Source organism: Orbicella franksi, chromosome 2 (genome assembly GCF_964199315.1).
Source record: "Orbicella franksi chromosome 2, jaOrbFran1.1, whole genome shotgun sequence".
NCBI classification, from domain to species: Eukaryota; Metazoa; Cnidaria; class Anthozoa; order Scleractinia; family Merulinidae; genus Orbicella; species Orbicella franksi.
Window position 1 is genome coordinate 20,855,124 of NC_138146.1, and position 24,585 is coordinate 20,879,708.

A 24,585-nucleotide genomic window follows, 5' to 3' on the forward strand; every position below is an offset into this window, starting at 1 on the left:
ATTGGCTATCAGCAGCCCGATTCAAGCATTAATTGGACAGTGTACGCGTCATGCTTGTAATTGGACAGTATGCATCATTTTGCGAGCGCTGTTGTAGTGCACTTTGTTGAGTAAACTGCTGTGTTTTTTAGCATTCATAACAACGTTTAATCGTTCAGCGCTCAATCAATGGTTTGTTCGTTTCTCGAATTTTGTTGTAGTTTTGATTAATTGGTAACAGGGCTTCGTGTTGTCCAATTCAGTCTGTGATCATACTCATGATTAACAAATCGGACTCCTGCTTTGCGGTCGTCCGATTTTGTTAATCACTCATATGATTAGAGACCAAATTGGACTCCACTCAGTCCTATTGCCATTATCTACAGTAATCTATAGAATGATAATTTAAAATCTCTTTATTTCATCTTATTGCCAAGCAAAGTCAGTGACCTGCAAAATGCTGCCAACATTTTTAACATACATCTAACAGCCACAGTGTTCATGTATGGTTATTGATTGCTTTCCCTTAGATATGTCTGTGTGCCTGTATATAATTATCTACATGTATATTTATGTCTATCTGCTTATCTTTCAGTTTCTTTCTGTATCTCAGTATTACTTGTACCCAGACCAGACATAGATAATGATTATTTATAAATTGTTTCTTTAGGATTCCTTTCATCTCATGTGTCTTGATGTCTGAAGGCATACAACACTTGTTATCTGGGAAACTTGCGTGCTAATACTTGTTTGTATTTTCACGCACCGTTTACGAGTTCAACATGCGGGCTGTATGACTTTATTACTGCCTTGGTTATGATTTTTTTCCGAAATATTCTCCAGAAAGAAATTAAGTAAGAGCAATCGTAGGGAAATGCTGCATTGTTTCTGATTCACGTTTGCTCATGCATTATCTGCAATATTTTAAATTTTATGTAGAGTATAAAGTTTAATACCTTGAACTGAAAGGTCTTAACATATACCTTAAAAGCAGCTGAATGGGGAAGAGAAAGAGCTTTACTCAATGTTTCATCATTGTGAATTAAATTCACACATTAGTTTTTTTCCGCGTTATTAAGAAAGTATGCCTTTTCACGGACTAAAAGAGAATATAGTAGTCTTTTGATTTCGTTTTAGTTCCGGCATCAAAAAAGCCGATGTCAATTTGAAAGGATGGATTTAGAACTATGTAATCTGGATTACGATTAGTTTTCCTTACATTTAGCGGTACAGAATAGCGTAGTCTGGTACATTCTAGAAAGTTCGTCTTCTCTATGTTTGCAAATAATTCATAAGAATCGACGTTGTTAAGGTCAAAACGCAGATCTCCCACCGTCTAAAATCTGGATTGTTGTTTACTCTTATTTGCCGGTTATTCCACATTAGTTTATGCCAATTAGTTTCCACAGCATTGTCTTTGCGAAATTCAGACCACCATTTCAATAACTATATAGAATTGAGAACTGATCGTTAAGTCTTTGACGTTATAGTTGCAATTGAAAAGAACCAGACCACCTGTCTCTCTTAAAAAATATTCTAAATAATTATTCCATGCATGCGCTTCAATTATTTCCAAAGATTCTTTTCAGCCAAGCGAGGAGAAAAGATTTAAACATGCTTTCAATATCAACCGTTTTGATACCACCCCCTTCATAATTGTTTATTGCAGATGTCTCAGTTGCTTTGTCTTTACCTTCACATAAAAGGATGTATATAAAATGGAATCGATATTTTCAAGTGGTAAGCGACAACTTTACCCCTTTTAGGCATGCCGTGCTTTCGCACGGCAATCCTAATATCAAGTTAAACGGATTTAAATTTGCCATCTAAGATTATTAGAATAATTTGTGTAAATGAAATTCAAGACAGTTTTAATTAATTCTTAGAACTGATATCCGAGAATCAAATAGCAGAGGGAAATTCATGCGTGTAAAATTTAAGGTTGTGCAAACTCCTACTCATTAATAAAGTCATTAGCAAAATTTCTTAAGTCAGTCAGTTTACTAATGGATAATTATTTACAGTAAGCTGTCATGATCTTTAAGTTAACACTACTGAAAGTCTAACTTTCCAGCTAGAGGAAAATATTGTCTGAATGAAATGATTATATAGCCTAGTGATCAATTGAAGTGATGAGTCGTTTGGCTGAGCAAGCTTAAGAACTGAAACTTGGGACATCTTTTTCGTGAGTATTTTAAACCCAGTTTTCCAGTAGTCCTGAAGTTATTCAATGCAAGTAAAAACGCGTAAAATTGTGCATTGAAGACATTTTTGAAAACACAATAATTTCACTTATTTTGAGACTTTTAATGACATAGTACATAATAAAAATGGAACTAACTGGATTTGATTTCACTTTTTGAGCAACACATCACCCTTACAATTATTACGTGTAAAAGGAACGGATTTCTTTTCAGCATTCAAATAGAAGTTATTATAAGAAAGCCATGTAATTATATGACAATTCTAAGAGAAGACGGCAGTTCTCTGTAAGCGGTCTGTAATATCAAAAGCTTAATGGTCCAATTCGTTGCTTTTTCAGTCTATGGAGAGATATGATTGGTTAACTTAGTGAATGCCCGCAAGACAGCTGTTCTGTCTTTTGTAAAACCTTGAAATTATGAGTTATCAACTCCCTTTCAAGAAACAATTTCATTTGCGTTTTATAGTCTTTGAGGCAGAAGGTTCATCAGTCAAATTGAAAACGAGAAGGCAGCAAGAACCTGTCTTGAGTCCAAATTCAGCGACGGTTTGAGTTGTCTTCTTTGGCCAGGTAAATAGTTGTTGTCTTAAAACCTTTTGCCCGTGTTAGTGAATGATGTATATTTTGTGACTAAGAAACATTCGTAAGTGATATTCTCGGCAAACAATTTTTTCACGAAAAAATTCAAAACGTTGAAAGCTGTCCGCATTAATGCAAAGTTTGTTTCCTATCGAGGATTCCGGATTTTTTGGAGGTTACCCTTCGCTCGAGACTCAACTGATTCACATTGATATCATGTCATTATACGGGCCTTCACATTTGCTGCAAGTTTATTTCCTTCGCTCAACTTTGTAGATATGACTAGTTTTCCGCAGTTTGCGTTAATTGGCGATTGCGCACTAAAGCTTGTAATTTCTTCTACATATCTTCTTTTTATGAAGGTTAAAAAGCTTCCGTCCTAGCTTGCTCTCTACAAGCGAGATACAGAAATATTTAGGTCTTTTCCATTTAATCTAAACTACTTTTCATGTTGAACAGTGACTGACCACATTTGACGGCATATGTTGCCCTTTCAGGTGAGATGAAAAAACAAAAAAAAAAAAAAAAGAAAGAAAGAACGAAAGAAAGAACGAAAGAACGAGTGGGCTGTGAATAATTAACCCCCTGTCTTTAGATTCCACCTAGACATACAGATATGTACTAAGAAGGACTGAACTCATTTTGAGCAGACGCGACGGGGCGGTTGCGCTTTCTAATCCGCTTTACGGTTTTCATTTATATGCGAATGTGTGTTAAGCAATAATCAAAGAAGTACGTAATAGGAGATGTGAATTCCAGAATTAGGCGAAATTTGCCATATGTTTCTGGGTTTACAAGTTCCGCGGGGGATTATAATAGATTTGATTTAATGAAGCTATTGACTCGAGAGCTTTAAATGGACAGAGGTGGAAAATAGTGCAATCCATTGAAAACAAACATCACATGAGTCTAGGAGACGATGATCTTTAAAAAATTTGATCTGAATCTGAATTGGAAAGACAAATCCACGAACATCGTCGTGTCTTTTAACGTTTTGAGCAGTTTGTGTCAGCCACAACACTTGTAATCTTCACTTCGACCTTCATTCAGATCTAACTTTAGTTCTCTCTCTGCCAATAAAAGGTTTTACTTGTAATTTGTTCTTTATTCCATTAGTGTTCACCGATAGTTAACTGTATTGATCTCAGTAATTATTGCACTGACACACCGACCTTATTAGCCAGTGTAATTCTATGGTTAACCAGTGGAGGTAAATTCGTTTATTTCGCTGGCGAGCTTGGCCCGATGGAAATTTCTTTAAGTTGTATATGTGCACGCGCTCATGTGCGCGCTAATGACGCGGGAATCGTGCGCAGCAATGATGCGCAATGCAATTCGGTTTTATCTAAACATCAAAACGTTCGATTCATTTTGCGTGCTGAGAGTCTCACTGATCCTGACTAGCCAGCAACTGACTTGATAACGGTAATGGTAAAACCAAGCATGAATATTGATATTAATCCGTTCCCCGTTTTTAAGTAGTTTCTTAAGATCTTTTACACACAGTTTTTCTAACCTAGAGGGAGATTTACATACACATTAATACTGCAAATTTCGAGGAAAGACCGCACCCAGACTTAATATGTTCGGGGTATGGCTTACGTACAGTCTAAATATGGGGAATGCATCCGGAGATGTTTTGTGCCAGTACCAAAAGTTCGTTTCAGTTAGATGAGTTTGAAATGTATAATAGCGACTGAATACAGTCAGTTCCTCTTGAGCTTAATTATAGCTTTGTAATTAGATTGGTTACTGTGGTACAGAAGCGATAAAACAGCGATTGGTCTGCCAATCAAATAACTGTTATCTCTTTGCTTGGGTTTCAAAATAAAATTTAAGAAAATTAGTCGGAAGCAAATTCAATTTCAATTTCAATTCAATTTAGATAAGCAACGGAGTGAAAAGTTGAGCAATCAAAATGAAAAAAACAAAACAAAAAACAAAAATTTGATTTCTACTTTGATCCATGATGGGCAAAGAATTCTTGCGAACGAAACTTATTTGATTTAGTTGTTGCGTTTTGCTCCCAATTTCTCCTCATAAACAGTATAACATGTTCTATGGCACATGTCTTTTTCAAATTGGTTTTAGCTGAACCACCTTGACTGCAATATTCTCAGACTTGGAATTTATTTTTCTTTGTCGATTCAGTTGTTGCCTCAAGCCCCGCAAACACAAATGTAAACACCCTAGAGCAAAATGGTTTTTTTGATTGCGTGTAGTTTGCTTCCAATTACCACAAATGTCATTTATTTTAATTAACAATGTTAATTGTCGCAGTTAATTTTTGTTCATCAGAAAGCAATGTCAATGAAACTAACGATCACTGCGAGGGATATTAAGGTCTCTTTCCATTAGATTTTAATCACGATGATCAGGATCGGTGTGTATGCTTTTGCCAATTAATACTTAAAAAGTGTCCAGTCCATATAGAACGGTTTTCAATACCTGCTACTAACCAAATAATAAAACCATTAAAGCAGATAGAGTGCATGGTTATCAGAAAATTACTTTGGTTTTGTTTTTACGACACAATTGAAAGCCTCATTGACGGAATCAACCAACGCAATCAAAATTAAAAGCAAAAACATATGAATAACATCATTAACATTGTTCAAGATTTTTGTTAGAGCAGGTTAAAGGAATACATTCATCAATCTCTTAGAAATATAAAGAAACGAAAATTGAAAGCAAACCCATTATCAGCGTGTGTATCTAACACAAACGTCCTCCAACGGCTAACGATTTCCCGGTGTTTTTGGTTTGCCTAAGGGATTAAGTTAAAGGTAGCGTTGCCTCCGTACTTGTGCTGTCACAATCCTACGTTTGTTCGTCAAATTTGGGGTATGTCGACTTGGGCAGATTTTTGTTACACTGAAAAGCAATTATCTCACGATTTGTTCGTCAACCGAGGAGTGGGATGGAAATTAGAACCTCGAGTATGTTGTCTAACTCGGTGCTGACTATGCAGATCTGCGAAAGGTAATTTGTAACTTTATCGTTTTATTCTTCTTCTAACAGTTTCGGTTTATCGATCTCGAATAGTGGACAGCCACCAAGCACATCAGTCAGCTTGGCAGCGATGGCCTCCTTGGACGAGTATCCCCAGCTAGTCACTGACTTAGCTCAACGCAGTATGCCAATAAAGGTATTGGAATCTTCCGTACTCATTACTCTTATCATCCTAGCCTTTGCTGGCAACGTTTTGATTTGCGTCACAGTATTGAGGACTCCTCGTCTCCGCACAGTTCCAAACATGTTTGTAACAAACTTAGCAGTAAGCGACATTTTGATGGCGGTAGTTTGTATGCCAATATCTTTGCATGTGCTGATTTCAAGCCAATGGCCATTTAGCTCTGTGGTGTGTGATCTGCAAGGATTTTTCATATTTTCATTCGGAATAGTTTCGCAAGTCAACATGTCGGTAATTGCTGTTAATCGTTATTTTGCTGTTTGCCGTCCATTTGCATGTAAAATCATCTTCACCCATAGAAATGTTGTGCTCATAATCGCCCTCCTATGGATTTTGCCGAGCATCGCAAGTGTTCCACCATTAGTGGGTTGGGGTTATTATGCTTTTAACGGAGGAAAAGCATTCTGCATTTACCCCTTCAACGTCAACATGATGTACACAACGATAGTTCAGCTGCTTTTCATCGCATTTCCAATGGGGCTTATAACGTTTAGCTACACGAAATGCTTCTTGGCAATAAGATCAAGCAACCAACAAGTCGCACAGATGGAAGGCAATCCGCATCCAGCCAATAACCAGTCGAGGAAAGCGCGCGAAATGCGGGCCACGTGGACAATGATGTTCGCCACTTTGGGTTTTATTTTGTGTTGGGCACCAGTGTCCATCATTGATTTTATTGACACATTTACTGGAGGTGGGAATTTGCCTCGGCAAGTGTTCATCTTAAACGCTTTTCTCATCTTCATCTCGAGTACTGTGAACCCGTTCATATACTGGCTGACAAACCGCGATTTCAGAAAGGCCTACCGAGACGTGCTAGCATGCAGGAAGAGAAATGAAGTAGTGTTGGGAATGATGTCAAATGGCATACAAAGCACTATTGGTCAACGTACTTTTAATGAACAAATTTAATGTCCTGGGTATTGATTGTTCCAGTACCTTTATGACTATCTTGTTTACCTGAGTTGTAAAACACAATTGGTTTATCTGACAGACTGTTTTTGTGTTTACACAAAAATATCGAGTTGAGTTCAATAATCAAAGCTAAAATAAGTGAAACGAAGATCCTTGTAAGCCATACACAATCAGCGTTAAGTTTCACCATTGTTACACTGCCTACTATTTTATTACCTGCTATCAAAAAAGCAGAAATTTCGTTCTGCTAAATGCTCACTGATATATAAACTAATTGTTAACCTGTTTGGTTGTTAACTATGCAATGAATCAAAGTCTCACGTCGCACTTTGCGATGCCCAGTAAGCCAATTTCTCTTATGTGAAAAACTTTATCCTGCAATCGTGAACGTTCTTAAGATTAGTCCTGGCAAATTGTGGATCTTTACAAATTCTGAAGTTTAAACTTTATGTTAGTGACTGGATTCAGGTAAGGGGAAAAAGTCAAGATTCAGTAGGACAAATCTTGAAAATTCAAGATGTGAGAAAATTCAAGAATCAGCAAGATAAATCTTGTAATTTCACGTTTTTGAAAAAAAGAAGATTCGGCAGGACAAATCTTGAAAACTCAAGATTTGCCAAAACTCAAGATTCGGCAGGAAAATCTTAAAACTTGAAGATTTAGAAAAATTCAAGATCCGTGGGGGCAAATCTTGAATTTCAGAATTTGGCAAAATTTCTGATTCGGCAGAACAAATCTGAAAAATTCAAGATCTTGCAAAATTCAATATTCGCTGGAAAAATCTGAAAAATTCAAGATTTAGCAAAATTGAAGATTCAGCGGGACAAATCTTGAAATTTCAGGATTGACAGATGAAATTCATGATTCGGCAACACAAATCTTGAAAATTCAGGATAAAGGAAAACTCAAGATGCAGCAAACCAAATCTCGAAGATTCGGCAGAAAATTATGAAAATTCAAGAGTCGGCGCAAAAAAACTTGGAAATTCAGGCTTTGGCTAAATTCAGGATTCGGGAGGGCAAATGCTGAAAATTCAAGATAAAGCAAAACTCAAGATTCGGCAGACAAATATTGTAAATTAAGGATTTGGCAAAATTCGAGATTTCGCGGGAAAAATCTTGCAAATTTATGATTATGTGAAATTCAAATTCGACATAAGAAATCTTCAAAATTGAAGATTCGGCAGGACACGAGCACGTATCATACCGCTGAGTCAACCCTTTCCCGTATCTCTTTATTTTTAGAAACAACCTCTCCAGCGAAAAATACATTTTCGTCGTGGACCGAATAATGGAAACAAAACGAATTAAAATAAATAACAAGCAAAATGACGCTTAAAGAACTGTTTGCCAATGTACTGAGAACTTTTATAACTTCATTTTTTTGCAATTGCGCTAGTTATCCGATTTATCGTAATGGACTAATTGGTATCTGTGTTAATTAAACAAACATCGGTAGCTCATCCAAAGTCGAACGAACAAAAGCAAATGAGCGCCTTCTATGTTTGTCTGAATCTTCACGAAGTGCGGAGATTAAAGTGCCAACGTTGGAGATCGTTGGAGTCAGGTAGCTTGTTCACCGGTTACGATCTTCCCCACTGACGACATTAGCCCAGGAAGCGGCCAAGCCGTCAAAGATAGTCGAGACTTGTCGACGCTCATGTCAAAATATAAAACTGTAAAATACACCGTGAAATATACCTGGGGTCTCTGAAACCCAGTTTGAAATAAAAGGCCTAAGCGTTTAACCGAAATCATGCAGTATCCAGACTTAAGATATAAGAACCATGCCAAACGTTAAACATGATTTCCCATTAGGGACGACCTTTTTAAGAAATGATATGACTTTATTCAAATTACTAAAATTTGCAACACTACTTGATTTTGAATTTGTTTGTTAAAGGTTTGTAAGAATCTTATTAAAAGTTTCCAATTGGAAAAAAGTCTGTATGCTTTCTCACTACGGCTACACTAATAAAGATTCTTAAAGTACTCACCCATAATTATATAATTATTAGCTGCTGAATTTATCTTATAACTCTAAGTTAAAAGTCAACTTAATTGATTGAACGACGTTTTTTGCCTTCCACTGTGGGCTAGTGCTTCGATTCACACGCTTGATTAACACCGTGAGTGTTTTTAATCAAATATTAATAATCTTAGAAATAGTGGTCGTAGCGGAACTGGGCGGTTTATTTACACGACGCAGGTTCTTGTTAACTTTTTGATCCTTTCCAATATTGTTCGATTGGTAAAGAATCAAATGAAAACTGTTTGAGCCTTGTCCAACGCGCTGTAAGATAATTTGGCGATATTGACGGGAGTTGAGATTTTGGCCAACCGATAATTCCTTGAATTTCCTCAAAGAAAAGAGTCCAACCGCGAAGATGTACCTGTCACTGTGAGAAAACATCAACTACATCACAAATATATCACTAAAAGGTAAGTTTTTTTATTTCTCTTTCTCGTGTTAGTTAAAGTAGACATTGTCTAAGGCATATCTATGTAATGTTTCCTTTCAGTAAGATGAAAATGATGTCAAATAACTTCTTAATTCTGATCCAATGGATACTTTGTTTCGGCTGTTACTCCCTGGACAATCTTATATTTCTTATTATCGCACTTGCTAGCCTTTTGAGTTAAGTTCGTCCGGCTCGTAATTTAATTGCAGTACGACTCAAGGTATGCCGAGAGCTTTGCTGTTATATCTTGAAATCAGGAACTTCAAAACTCTATGCGTCATCGGTGGTTCTGGCATTAGGACTCCAAATTTTTCTCAATGATGCATATTATTACAGCGAATACTTCATGTTGTTTCCATTTTGATAAAATGACTTTATCACCAAATGATAATAAATCTAGTCATTGAAGGCAAAAGCTCGCCGTTAATCCATCATGAAAGCGATGAGAGTGATTTAAGGAATAAAAAGTATTTGGTGGCTATTAAATAATTTAGCTTATTTCAAACGAGCGGTTGAAGGCCTACAATCCTATTATCAGTACATTCGAGACCCTCGCTAATTTTTCAATAGCTCTAGGAAAACTTTAAATGCATTTTCCTAAAAAAATATCTTCAGCTTTGCCAATATTACCTCTCTAACAGTAAGAAATAGTCTCCGGTCCACAGCCAAGTGTCAAGTTGTTTCATGGTACCAGTGATTGAATCTGAACTGTGTTTGGCCCAAAGATAAAAATCTTTTAAAAGAACTAACTGTGAACACTTTAATTTGAGAAAACCTCTATTTACTATCAGCCATAATTTAACAATGTAAATGCGAGGTCGCTTTCTTCATACGGGACATAAGAGAGAACCATATGAAGCTGACAAATAAGTCGCTCTTTTTTCTAGAATTTGATGGACTGAAACAATTTTCGAAGAAAAGTTGGAAAAATAAAACGTAATTAACTTGTATAATCTGTAAAATATATTTGCAGCAGAGTCAGTCGCAGGTAACTAGTCTGCATATAGTGTTTAATCAGGCCAAGTTTGTCAGTCAGTTTTGTCATTCAGGCAGCTAGTAGTCAGTCAATCAGTCAGTCAGTCAGTCGTGAAAGGTCAGTCAGTCAGTCAAACAATCTATCGATCGATCAATCGAACAATCAATCATCAATCAGTCAATCGATCAGTCATGCAGTCAGTCAGCGTCCATTCGTCCGTCCGTCAGTCAGTCAACCAGCCAACCAGCCAACCAATCAGTCAGTCAGTAATTCAGACATGACTAGTTAGTCAGTCAGTCGTTATCACTCAGTGAGTCAATCGGTCAGTTAGACAGTAGGTCGATCGGTGGGTTGGTTGGTCGGTCGATCAGTCGATCAGTCGATCGGTCAGTCAGTCAGTCAATCAGTAGTCGGTTAGTCGTTTGGTCGGTCCGTCGGCTGGTTTGTCAGTTAATCATACTCCACCCATCTAAGGCTTGTAGTGACAAGGTAGACAAGATGTCATGTTTATCTCAGTTATAACTCATTTCAGTCAGCAATTGTATTACTGTAACTCGTTTTAACTCCCTGTCCCTTTACAGTTACATCATGGCTGATACTGAAGAACCTCAACCAGATCCTGTCGAAGGGGAAGGCGAGAAAACTGAAAAGAGTGATGGCAAGAAATCAAGTTTTCCCAAAAGATACATTGTGGCAATTATGATTTTTCTTGGAATCTGCGTACAATACGCCCTCCGAGTTAATCTTAGTGTAGCAATTGGAGCTATGTGCAATAACCACACAATTGAACAAAACGGATTCACCATACAGAAGGTTCGTTTTCTCGCTGTTGAGGCCTAACCATGAAAATAAAAAGGGGTAATCGAGAACGGGGAGGGGAATACATTTGTACACATAACGGTACAGGGATTACATGTAAAATATTACACCTGTTTATTAATCTCAGCGGCAAAGGTTGAAGAGATCTTTAAAACACTAAGACTCTTCCTCTCTTTCTTTCTCATGAGCTATTTAATTAACTATTCGAATAAATTTTAGCGTTCTATATTTACTCTAAAGTGACCATTTTCAGCACTTACACGCCTTTTTATATATATTTTTTATTTCAAGAAAGCAGAATTTGACTGGAGTTCAAAGCTGCAAGGTAACTATTTTATTGATATATATGCGAGGTCTTTTTCCATTGCGATGAAGGGACATTTTTACTCACCTTCAGTTCACTTTATACCATCCGAATACTTTTTAGACTTTTTGATGTGAACAGGTTTTTAGAACCAAAGCAAAAAATCCCGTTGATCTACATCACTACGATCCGCGGAGCTTTTCCGCCCCCCCCCCCCCCCGGGCTTTTCTCCTTCTCTCCTTCAGTGTTGATGTGAACGACTTGAGACCTAACAAAGAGTTTGTGATTACCTATTGATTACGATATCCTTTGTTTCTCACAAGGCACCATTCTTGGCGCTTTTTATTACGGCTACACTGCTATGCAGGTTCCAGGCGGTTGGCTAGGTCAGCGGTTTGGCGGGACTCGCGTATTCGGGATCTGCCTTGGGATCGCTTCGATTCTTACCATGCTGACACCGATAGCTGCGCGAACGAGCGTCGCCGCTCTCATTACTCTCAGGGTGATAGAGGGGCTGGCCTTGGTGAGTGAAAAAACACGGCATTTTTCCTCTGATAAATAACCGTCTCAAAGTAATAAAAATAATACTGTTGTAACCTATGTTAAGTTCATCTTCAAGTACATTCCCACAAAAGACATCCCTAGTCATTATCAGTATCGACAAGAAGTTGCAGCAGGGAGAATTTCGCATGTTGCCCACTGGAAAAATCGTGACACAAGAAAAAGGTTTTGGAAAAAGTTTTGTCGTAGGAGCTGTTAAAATGTAAGAAACACAACCCATGAATAACTGGACATCAATGGTTTATTAATTGTTTATGCTGAGGGTAACGTTCGACCCACTAGCATGCCATCAAGATAAGAAGTGAAGCGAGAAGAACCTGATGACACTCCTGTACAGTTGCCTCGTGTAATTAACAACGATTTCAACCATTTTATGTTTGTTGTTTTTCCAAGGGGGCTCTTTTTCCGTGCAACCACGCCATTTGGAGTAAGTGGGCACCGCCTTCAGAAAGAACACGATTGTTTACTATTACCGTTGCAGGTCTGTGATGTGCAAACACTGTGCATTTCTCTCTGTTTTAGTGTGATAGACAGACAGACAGACAGGCCAGAGCCCCATATGCAGAATTTTCTTAGACTTTGCCAAAAGTTGCGTCTAATCCTGCTAATCAAAATTCAATAATAAAAATTGAGGGCCACCGAGCTCGTTTTCAGTGTACTACAAGCAGTAAAAGCTAATGTTAAGGTGTTTTAAGAGCAGCTTCGCCTAAATATCAACTAGACTTGGAAATAGCGAAAAAATCGAATTTCTTCAAACTCGCCCAGAATGAAGCCCTACGGGCACTAGTTACAAAAATATCGTTTTAAGTTCGATAAATCAAAAATTATTTTTTTCCGCAATTTTTTCGTTTCGATGCCCCAAATCGGCCAAAATCCATCGAAAATAAGCGGCATATTCAGAGGCTCGTAAACTCAAAAGTAAAAATCTTCATTACAAACTGACTGCACGTCGTATTTGTACTTCCTTTTTTGTCTATTTAGAGCTAAATAGATCGTGATTTGATTAGAACTTAAATATTTGACGAATTTTCTAAATTAACGACTCAAGACAGCTTTACAAGAGGTCTACATTTAGCCTATTTTCAAATGCTAAAAAGGCGTTCTGGTACACGGCTTTTCCCAAAACGACTAGTTTGGTGTGAAAGAGCATTCTTTCTTCTTCAAATTAGTGAAATAAAATTTTTGGGTAAATAAAATCGCGAGCGCTGAGATAGCGAACTAAATACAGCTCTTCTTCCTGAAAACGTGACCTTTGACCCGAGCGTAACGAAACCGATTACTGCAAGAAAACCCGGAAGAAAAGCAAACGCTTCGTTATTTTGAAACAATTTCTAGTGATATCTCTCCGAAACCATGATTGCAAGAAACTATTTCCAGATATGAAATCTTACAGGGTCAAAAAAGGAGCTAAAGGGCGCATTTTGGCACAATAACTTTGTTTGCTGAGAATTGAAGTCAATGACCGTTAACGAATTCCAGTGAAATTTGCAAACTTGAAGTATGTTAGCCGATACTTACCTGAATATTTATATTAATAGAAGAGTCGTCTTCTTGGATTAACCTTCAAAAGAAGCAGGATCCAGATTTGAAAACCTCTAAAAGAAGAAATGTTTAATGTTCCGTGACCTGCCCGCCGCTATAAATTAGCTTAAATTCCATGCACATGCCGACCGCATGTTTGTCGTAAAACTCACTTAACTCCACTGACAGTTTCCATGGGCAACCCCAAAATAAACAATCCCCAAAAATGTAAAGTGAAATTGGCTGTCTTCATGAACAGTTAGAAGCTAGAGTCAAGTTCCATTACCTTTTAAAAGTGCTTGATTCTACTTTGTTCACTCAGTAGTTACTGTCACGTTCGAATACTGCGTAGTATCGGTCACGCCAAAACACTGCAGACCGTGCAGACTGAGTAAGTTTCCCATACAAAGTCTTGTACGCGTTTGTCTATTGAATCAAAAGTCAAATACTGCGCTTGTGCAGCCTGTGGATAAATGACAAACTTTCAGATATATTTAACACTATTTTGTAACTAGACTCAAAAAAAGGAGTCACAATGAAAAGCCCAAACAAGTGTCTGCAGTCTGCACGGTCTGCACTGTTTTGGTGTGACCGATTTGCGGCATTCGAACTTGAGAGTAGTAGACAAAGTCGACGCAAACAAATAAATTCAAGCACTTTTCAAAGGTAATGGAACTTGACTCTAGCTTCTAACTGTTCATGAAGACAGCTAATTTCACTTTACATTTTTGGGGATTGTTTATTTTGGGGTTGCCCATGGAAACTGTCAGTGGAGTTAAGTGAGTTTTACGACAAACACGCGGTCGGCATGTGCATGGAATTTAAGCTAATTTATAGCGGCGGGCAGGTCACAGAACATTAAACATTTCTTCTTTTAGAGGTTTTCAAATCTGGATCCTGCTTCTTTTGAAGGTTAATCCAAGAAGACGACTCTTCTATTAATATAAATATTCAGGTAAGTATCGGCTAACATACTTCAAGTTTGCAAATTTCACTGGAATTCGTTAACGGTCATTGACTTCAATTCTCAGCAAACAAAGTTATTGTGCCAAAATGCGCCCTTTAGCTCCTTTTTTGACCCTGTAAGATTTCATATCTGGAAATAGTTTCTTGCAATCATGGTTTCGGAGAGATATCACTAGAAATTGTTTCAAAATAACGAAGCGTTTGCTTTTCTTCCGGGTTTTCTTGCAGTAATCGGTTTCGTTACGCTCGGGTCAAAGGTCACGTTTTCAGGAAGAAGAGCTGTATTTAGTTCGCTATCTCAGCGCTCGCGATTTTATTTACCCAAAAATTTTATTTCACTAATTTGAAGAAAAAAGAATCCTCTTTTACACCAAACTAGTCGTTTTGGGAAAAGCCGTGTACCAGAACGCCTTTTTAGCATTTGAAAATAGGCTAAATGTAGACCTCTTGTAAAGCTGTCTTGGGTCGTTAATTTAGGAAATTCGTCAAATATTTAAGTTCTAATCAAATCACGATCTATTTAGCTCTAAATAGACAAAAAAGGAAGTACAAATACGACGTGCAGTCAGTTTGTAATGAAGATTTTTACTTTTGAGTTTACGAGCCTCTGAATATGCCGCTCATTTTCGATGGATTTTGGCCGATTTGGGGCATCGAAACGAAAAAATTGCGGAAAAAAATGATTTTTGATTTATCGAACTTAAAACGATATTTTTGTAACTAGTGCCCGTAGGGCTTCATTCTGGGCGAGTTTGAAGAAATTCGATTTTTTCGCTATTTCCAAGTCTAGTTGATATTTAGGCGAAGCTGCTCTTAACAGGTTTTACCGAAGCCATGGTTGCCTATTGTCACAAAATTGATAACAACGTGTTCACCAATGATTGGGCAGTTTTTTTAATACTATGATCGGTAGCATCAACTGATAAAGAGTGGTTTTATCCAAGTCTTTTAAAGTGCTGGAAACTGTTACCAGCCACCTTAAAACACGGTCATTGTAATACTGTAAGTATTCATATCCGCGCCACTCTGGCTAATTTTCTAAATAGAGGAAGCTCAATATTTGATCATGATCACAATGGATGCCCATCAAAACAACCAACCTTTGGCCATAATATGTTGGTTGTATTAAAGGGGTTCTTACATTAAAGAAGATGACCAACTAGGGCATTTTTTCGGCCTAAAAAAGAGGCCATAATAACGGAGACGCTGTTTTAACGGGGTAGCAGCAAGATGGGGCTCCAAGGTATATATTTCAAAGGCGGTGTAGTATCCATAACATAATCTTGTGTGCATTATCACCTGACAGGTTGTCCTGTGGGTACTATCCTTTCCATGCCCTTAAGTGGGATCATGTCCAAATATGGATTTGATGGCGGATGGGCGTCCGTATTCTACTGCTTTGGTAAGAGAGCATCACATAGGAGAGTGGGTTGTCCATCTCTAACCTAGCTAAACTTTTATTTGTTCTCAGCTCGGTCAAAACTATCCGTACCCAAGTATTTCTGTTCTAAAGTTATATTAACTGGGGCCGCTTATTCGAATAGGTCAGGGTTAAACTAACCTGTAACTAAGATGGACAAAATGAAGACTGACTATGTGGAAGATGATGGTTGGGTCATGGGTATAGTGATTGCAGCACGGCACTAAGTCTTATCCGGTTCGTGTTTCCTTACCTGAATTCACAAGATTAGTCTCCTTTTCACGTTGTTCATTTGAAAGTTATAACGTGATTCTTTAAGCCACAATTTCAACGCACAAGGTATTTTGTTGCATGTAACTTAGAACAACGAGTGAATATGTATACAGTCGGCATGCGTCTGAGTTAGCAGCGGTCGCGTTAATCGAATGGCAGTTGTGCGCCAAATCATTGAGTCGATCTGGGTTCCAGCAAAGGGAGGTTTCTTATCATGTTCTTGATAAGAACCACGAGCCGCACGCGAGTTGTTCCGCAGTAAACTTTGACAATGCTATGACGCAATTTATCATCAATAAGAGGACAGACGCATAAAAAACTGACGTCGATTTGTTTTTTACAATAACAAGACTCCAAAATGGTCAAACGCCGGGAATAAATAGGGAGAAAAGACGCCGTAAACTTGCCGTAAACAAAGATAAGTGAATTTTATTCAAAATGACGCGAGCATTGTCAATATTTTTTCTCGCTTTTTGATTGGCTACTTAAAAAAGTCTATAAAATCTCATTGGTTAAAAAGTTGACAGTTTGACAGCTGAAAGTTGAACTTGAAAGCTTGCATAAATTAAAATTTTATCTGTCTGTACTCTTATTGATGATAAAAATGAGCCAATCAGCGCGCGAGAAATTAGACAGTTATTGTAAAAACTGTTATCGATATGTGCTAGTTACTATTGACAACGCATTAGCGTTTTGACGCGAAACTTTTCGTTGTATATTTAGGTGCAATTGGTCTTCTGTGGTTCTTTGTATGGCAGCTAGCGATCCATGGGTCTCCATCGGAGCATCCCACAATCACTCCTGAAGAAAAAGACTACATAGAAGAAAGTATAGCAAAACTACCTGCTGCAAAGGTAAAGGGAAAACTTATATGCTCTTTGACATAAGCATCCTGGAAACATTAAACTGGCTGACGTTTTGTTTTGCTCTTGTAAGAGTGGCTGTCGCGCATCCGAGAGCGAAATATAACTCTCTAGCAGACAAAAAACTGAAATCCACGAAAGGCTGCCATAGTTTATTAAATCCTTCTATCTGTTTATGGTTTGTTTTAGAAAGGCCAGGTTCCATGGAAATCTATTGTTACGTCGGGTCCGGTGTGGGCCATTATCACGGCCAACTTCACCGCAGATTGGGGCATGTATACTATACTGATCTGTCTCCCTAAATATTTCATCGAAGTTTTGCACTTCGACCTTGCTAAGGTATGTATTTAGTGAAATTATGTAGATAGATCTGTATGTCCTTATGAAGTTACTCATTCTATTTTGGAAGCTTCGATTGTTATTATTGTTATTGAGTAATTTCTAAACGCAACTTCATCCATGCATACAAAGGATATGACAAGCTTCTTCACAAGCTCTTAGTTGTGAAGTGATCAATGATCTTTTAAGACCTGAATGATCATCGCAGTTATGTACACAACTTAAGCAGTTGTGAAATTAAAGCGCGAAAGAAATTCAGGTTTGAACGGGATTCGAAACCATGACCTCTGCGATACTGATGCAGTGCTCTACTAACTGAGCTATCAAGCCAACTGGGAGCTGGTCATGCGAGTTCCCAATATAAAATATATAATCTTTCAGATATTTACTTGCAAGCGTTTATCTAATTACCTCATTTTTGCCCGGTTCTACTTTCGGCACCGCTTCAGAACTCTTCCTTATATATCTCTCACCTGTCCCAAAATCGAGTAACGCTCGAAGCCGGATATATGATATTTTTCATAAAGAAGCATTGTCATGACAGGCAGAGAACTATAGCCAAAGTAACGAAATACGGCCAATAACAAACACTTAAATGAAGCTTGAACAAATCAGAACACTAATGAAGAACGTGCAGCCATTGCCACACGCAACAAAGCTGGTGCAAGTCAAGACACGAAAGACTTTGGTATTTCTCCTTATTTGTTGAAAAGCAGCTTGTCTACCCTGATTAAGGACGTTCGCGCCAATTGCTTCTGCGCGTCCTTACTGCGCACGCAAATTTACACGCCACGTCATGCCTCGAGTGCACGCTAAGTAATAAAATGAACAATGATATTGCAGATGGCCATTGCTATAGCTTTGCCTGGATATAGCGATCTTGGACGCTCGGTGACCCCTATTTTTCTTTTGATGGATCATTTTTTTCTACCAATTTTCTACGTTTAGCGAAAAAATGAAGAAAATCTATCGATTAGAAGTTTGATTTTTTTGCAAAATGCACCGTCGAATTCCATTCCCTTTAGCTCTTCGTTTATCTGTGCGGCGATTTCACATGCCTCTTGAAGGATTAAGTTTTGTGAAAACGTTGGCAACATTTGCAGTTATTTACGCCACAGACCCACTTCTACAAAATATGACTAAGATCGTTTGCCTCCGTTGACTCACCTTAGATATTCTTAACTATAAACCCCTGTAGACCATGCTCAATTACGTGCACCAATTTTTCAAAATCAGGGTACGTAGTTTTCCACACGCTTTATTCTGAAACGAAGTCGGTGACCCCAAATTTCTGTTCATTTCTGACACAAGTAACTCATTACCTGACTGCAGGAAATATTTAAAAAATCTATCGACTAGAAAATTTTCGAGGGAAGGTCTTTAAGTGCAACAAGTTGCGCGACACAAAGTCAGAAGTCTATCATCGTATTATTACATTTCCTGACTATTAGAACTAATCTAATCAAACCTTTGTACACAGACTGGGTTCTTGGCGGCCTTGCCGTATGTCGTTAAAGCATTTGTTGGACCGTCAGGTGGAGTTCTCGTAGATTGGCTCATTAAAAACAAGATGTCTGTTAGAAATACGAGAAGATGCATCTTTACCGTTGGTGAGAGAAAACGTTTTTTAATTTTTTTTATTATTATTAATTTTCTTTTGGTAAGAGAAAACTGCATTTCGTTTGAAGCTTGTGTATTTCGTTCTCTGCGGGCCTGGGCACCTACATCAACGGACGAGAACAATGAAGTTATTTTAGTCAATCTTCTCAGTTTCGGTTTTTCAACCGTAGGTTTAGCTAACCGTAACGTTAGGTGCTGATCCTTACTTTTTCAAAAACGTCTGCAATCTCAGATTTCTTGTTTTTCCCCTTACCTATTCCATGGAATAGCCGATGCATAAGAAAATTTGTTACGTCAAGCCTTTCAGTTTCCAAAAATCTAACCCTAAGTTGGACTAATCTTTACTCCGGCTAGGTACTAACCTAGGATTGGTCATAGAGAGAAAAATAAAAAGGTGGTGCATGGGGTTATTGAGGACGCTGTAAATAATTAAACAAATATTGCAAATAGAACGTATATCATTAAGAATCCCGACTGGTGGGGAGGCGGACCAGTTGGCTATTTACACAACGCGGTCGAGGAGTTGAACTCGGGGCTACCGAGAACAAATTCAGATAGCGGCAGGGTAGAGGATTTGAACCAGGGACCTCCAGATTTCAAATCCAGCGCCCTGAACCACTTGGCCAGGCCGCCTCCGCTAAACTTACCCAAATGAGGAAATATCAAGCTAGAAAGTCGATGAACCTCACCGCTGATGGTTAAGAAAACAGTTGTAGGCTCAGGCTAATTGGAGAGTTCCTTGGTTTGCAGGTTGTACAACTGCTTCACTCTTTATCCTGATTACCGGATATGCCGAGACTCCGGCTCTTGCCGTTGCATTTCTTACCATTGGTGTCGGCATAACAGGTCTTAACGCCTCGGGTTATGCCGTCAATATCCTGGATATTGCACCTCAATACGCAGGCGTGATCATGGGAGTGACTAACGTGTTTGGCGCCTCACCCGGGTTCATCAGCCCACAGATTGTTGGGATTGTGACCCCTAATAAGGTAAGCTACCATCCTTAATGAAATTATATATCTTGAAAACACAAATTTGCATTTCTAACAGGAATAAGGGGCGCTTTCCATTCAAGCAAAAGAACGAAAATTTCGAATTGGGGACAAATGGTAAGGAAATTTCCCGGGATAGAGAATCTGGAAATTGTTGAATTTCTGGAGAGCGAACCATTCAACCGAAAATCTCGGAAATTCAGGTAGGAAAGTCAGATTGAACGGAAATTTCCCACAAGGTTGTCTCCTTTTCTGCAAATTCCGGAAAATGCTGTTCCATTCGTCGCTGGAAATTTCCAGAAAATCAAACCGGAATTTTTCATCGAATGGAAAGCGCCCAAGAAAACATACACAGATCGTTCAACAGTGCCAGTGCTGGTAAAGAGTGGGTAACAGCATTGCTTCTTTTCTAGATGGGATTCTGCTGTCATATATGGGTAATCAGTGGAAGGAAGACACTGCGGAAGATACGTTTTTTTTTTTTTTCCAACAAGGAAACACAAAGACCTCGACCAGCGGCCCGTTTCTCGAAGACCCCGAAAAGTTTTCGCACCCGGAAAGCCGTAACAAAATTTTAAATCTCATGATTACAGAGCTGTTTTATTCACATATTCTTAATATGAACAGAGGTTCTCTTCATACAAGAATTTTAAGGCGTGTAAACCTCTTTGTTTTTAGATGCGGATTAATTAAAAATGACTTTACGTACCCGAAAAGTTACCGGGACTTTCGAGAAACGGGCCCTAGTCCCGAACCCGGACTTCTTTATTGCCATAAGAAGTGTCGATCTCTCGAACTATATGATTTAAAAAGGAAGAAATGTTCAACTGGTGTAACTGAATTCCTACTGGTCATTATTTTTAGACCGCAGGCGAGTGGCGCATTGTATTCTGGATCACAGCAGTAGTGTACATCATCGGCATTGTGATCTTCGGTCTGCTGGTGTCAGGTGACCTGCAGCCCTGGGCTAACCCAGACGCCGATAAGAAAGAAGACGAAGGTGAGAAAAAGGATGGAGACGAGGAGAAAGCAGCTGAAAAACAGGATAAACAAGATGAGGATAAGAAAGACGAAGAAAAACCGGAAGAAGGTCGAGAGGAAGCGAAAAAAGATGAACCAGCTGAGGACAAACCCGCGGAGTAGTCCTTACTTAGATAACACTGTGTTTGATCTGATCGCAGCCTGTTTTATTTCTGGAAATTTAAACCTCGTCATCATCCTTGATAAATTACAACATGAGAATACTTACACTATCTTTACGTCTTTTAACTAGACTCCCAGGAAAGCGATTTAGCGTAGCTGTTTCGCGTGAAACTTACACTTGAAAATTGTAGACTATTCAACGTACTTTGCTTTTCCGTGGATACTCTGATGTACCAGCGGAGCAGCAAAATGCGGAGGGATACAATCGTTTTAGAAACGTTTTATGAATTTTTTTTCTAAATATGATTCTTTCAGCAGATGCGATGTCCTGTGTTTAGCAAATCGGGAGTTGGCTATTTCTCCCTTATTTTTAAACATCTTATGTTACTCTTCAGAAAGTTTCAAGATTTCACATTATTCTTTGAAACAGCGAGACTAAATTGATTCATAAAATTTCTCAGCTAATCCTAAGTATCCTTGTCATCCATATATGTTACAAGCACTGGGTAGGAAACCTCTTATTCTTAAATTCGTTTGCAGCTGAGAATGATATTTTCAGCAATTAAGCTTGGTCTAATAAATATTTGACTGAAACAGAAACAACAAGATGTATGTTATGTATGTTTGGATAGCTAAATACAGGTTTTCTCATTCACATTCTTAGCTTACATAGCCATCCATTTATGATAGCGGAGCTCCGGCGGCCCCAAGTGCCGCCAAACGGAGCACCATAACTATAGGAACAGAATCACGTGCATGCATAGAGATAGAAACCCATGCAACTCTTTCTTCATGGTAAACCTGACTAGCGGCATGGATCGCGGGCGCGTGCACCCAACGACGACGACGACGACGTCGCATAGCATGGCGGCCATCCAGCTAATACCAAGTCATGCAGTCTTGGTTCACAGCATATGTCTTTGATATTGGACATCCATGTTATGGTCAATTGACACCTGTCAAAGCAAGATATCCGCTGACTAGTAACAGGTGACCATATCGCAAGCTCAGGTTAAGAGCTCATGGAGGTCATGTGTTTTTTAAAGTTGACCGCTGACCAAGGACTGGCTTTAGATAGGATCGCGGGCTCATGTCAGGTTTATTTGTTGTAATTAGGGCGACGATCAGGGCCAGGTTGTTCGGAAGGTGGTTAACGCTAACCCAGGATTAAAAGTTAACCGAAGTATAATTTTTTCTTGCATACAAATGATTTTCACTGCTTTTGAGTCATGGGCTGCGTTTGTAGTTTTAGATCATTCAAACTCAAAACAGAAAGCCAAACAATATAAACAGAAAACCTCACAAAAATTCAACAACCTTGGAAAACTCAAATCAAAATTCTCGCTTATGTGTTAGCTTTATCGGGCTTTAAACAACCTGGCACAAGAGCTCTGCTATTAGTCTTGGCTAAATCTATATATTATCTTAAAATCCACACAAAAACTACCAAGCTAACTACATAAAAACTTGAAATTATTAGGCCAGAAATTTCAAGATGGCGGCCATATTATACTAACATGGCCCTTCTTTGGACTTCATCCTCTTTTCAACCCGTGAAAGAGATTGGATTCTAATATCGAGAGATGAAGTTCCAGGCGACAGTAGATTATCTTAATGTAAAGACAAAAACTACCAAAATGCTAAGGAAAACGTAACTACACCTTAAATGCCGGGTTTCCTTTCATGATGACAGCCATATTAGATCAACATGGAAAAGACGATGATGTGAAAACTCGGTTGTTGTTTGGACTTCATCCTCTTTTCAACCCGTTAAAGAGATGGGATTCTAATTTTAATTTCGACTTCGTTTCAAGATGGCGGCCATATTAGACTAACATGGCCGATGTTTCACATCTTACTCTTTTCCACCCGTTAAAAAGATGGGATTCTAACATCGAGGGACGAGGTTTTAAGTGACAGTTTGATATCTTGATATTCACAAAAAAACTACCAAGCTCCTAAATAGAACCAGAATAGTTGCACTTCCTTTTAAGATGGCGGCCACATAAGACTAACATGGCCGTTGTTTGACATCATCCTCTTTTCAACCCGTGAAAGAGAGGGGAGCCTAATATAGAGAACTGAAGTTCCAGGCGACAGTAGACTGTCTTGATGTAAAGAGAAAAATTAGCAAAGTACTAACAAAAACGTTATTAGACCTAAGATGCTAGACTTGGTTTCAAGATAGCGGCCATATTAGACTAACATGGCGGATGTTTGACGTCATTCTCTTTTTCTCCCGTGGAAGAGATGGGATTCTATCATCAAGGGATGAACTTTTACGCTACAGTTTTATATCTTGATATCCACACCAAAACTACCAAGCTACTACTATTAGACCAGAAAATTTACACTTTGTTTCAAGATGGCGGCCATACAAGCCTAACATAGCCATTGTTTAAACTTCATCCTCTTTTAAAAAGATGGGAATCCCATCTCTTTGAAAGAGATGGGAATCCAATATCAGGAGACGAAGTTCCAGACAACGGTAGACTGTCTTAATGTAAAGACAAAAACTAAAAAATGCTAAGAAAAATGTTATTAGACCTGAGATGTTAGGCTTCGTGTCATGATGGCGGTCTCATTAGATCAACATTGAAAAGAAGATGACGTGAAACATCGGCCCTTGTTTGGACATTATCCTTTTTTAAACCCGTTGAAGAGATGGGATTCTATTATCAAGACATGAAGTTCCACGTGAAAATAGACTTTTTCCATATAGAGACAAAGACTAGCAAAGTTGTAAGAAAAACGACAATTAACCTGAGATGTTGGACTTCGTTTCAAGATGGCTGCCATATTAGAGTAACATAGCCGATGTTTCACATCATACTCTTTTCCACCCGTTAAAGAGATGGGATTCTAACATCGAGAGATAAAGTTTTAGGTGAAAGTTTCAGTTTTCTTGATATGGACACAAATACTTCCAAGGTACTACATAAAAAGTTATCAGACCAGAAAAGCTGCGCTTCCTTTCGCGATGGCGGCCATATTAGACCTACATGGCTGTTGTTTCACATCATCCTCTTTTCAACCCATAAAAGAGATGGGATTCTAATATCAAGAGATAAAGTTCTAGGCAAGAGTTGACTGTTTTAATGTAAAGAAAAACATAGTAAGGTACTAGGAAAAAGGTTATTAGACCACAAACGTTACAGTTCGTTTCAAGATGGCGGCCATGTTACACTAACATGGCGGATGTTTGACATGGTTCTCTTTTTTACCCGTTGAAGAGATGGGATTCTAATATCAAGAGATAAAGTTCCAGGCGAAAGTAGAATGTCTTGATGTAAAGACCAAAACTAGCAAGGTGCTAGGAAAAACGTGTTAAGACCTGAGATGTTCGACTTCGTTTCAAGAAAGCGGCCATATTAGACTAACACTGCCGATGTTTGACATCATTCTTCTTTTTCACCCGTTAACCCTTTGGATACCGAACTTTCGCCAAAAAATACCGT

General features: G+C 38.4%; 2 protein-coding genes across 2 annotated transcripts; both read left to right on the plus strand.

The window, feature by feature from the left end:
* Positions 1–5,659: 5,659 nt before the first annotated feature.
* On the plus strand, positions 5,660–6,971 carry LOC145468685 (melatonin receptor type 1A-like). The gene has a single exon (XM_081452393.1). The coding sequence runs from the start codon at positions 5,844–5,846 to the stop codon at positions 6,864–6,866; it is 1,023 nt and encodes a 340-aa protein (XP_081308519.1). The 5' UTR covers positions 5,660–5,843; the 3' UTR covers positions 6,867–6,971.
* Positions 6,972–9,076: 2,105 nt separating this feature from the next.
* On the plus strand, positions 9,077–22,488 carry LOC145478597 (vesicular glutamate transporter 2-like). The gene is made up of 11 exons (XM_081456677.1): positions 9,077–9,310; positions 10,888–11,119; positions 11,417–11,450; positions 11,753–11,952; positions 12,384–12,471; positions 15,784–15,879; positions 16,894–17,024; positions 17,223–17,372; positions 18,853–18,982; positions 19,743–19,981; positions 20,849–22,488. Exons 2-11 carry the CDS (start codon positions 10,895–10,897, stop codon positions 21,125–21,127), a joined length of 1,572 nt encoding a protein of 523 aa, XP_081312803.1. The 5' UTR covers positions 9,077–9,310; positions 10,888–10,894; the 3' UTR covers positions 21,128–22,488.
* Positions 22,489–24,585: the final 2,097 nt, after the last annotated feature.

Excerpts from the sequence above, each read along its gene's own strand:
- LOC145468685 (XM_081452393.1), top strand. The coding sequence starts at position 5,844 with ATGGCCTCCTTGGACGAGTATCCCCAGCTAGTCACTGACTTAGCTCAA.
- LOC145478597 (XM_081456677.1), top strand. The coding sequence starts at position 10,895 with ATGGCTGATACTGAAGAACCTCAACCAGATCCTGTCGAAGGGGAAGGC. Across the intron at positions 17,373-18,852 it reads TGCACTTCGACCTTGCTAAG|ACTGGGTTCTTGGCGGCCTT; the intron begins GTATGTATTTAG and ends CTTTGTACACAG. Across the intron at positions 19,982-20,848 it reads GGATTGTGACCCCTAATAAG|ACCGCAGGCGAGTGGCGCAT; the intron begins GTAAGCTACCAT and ends CATTATTTTTAG.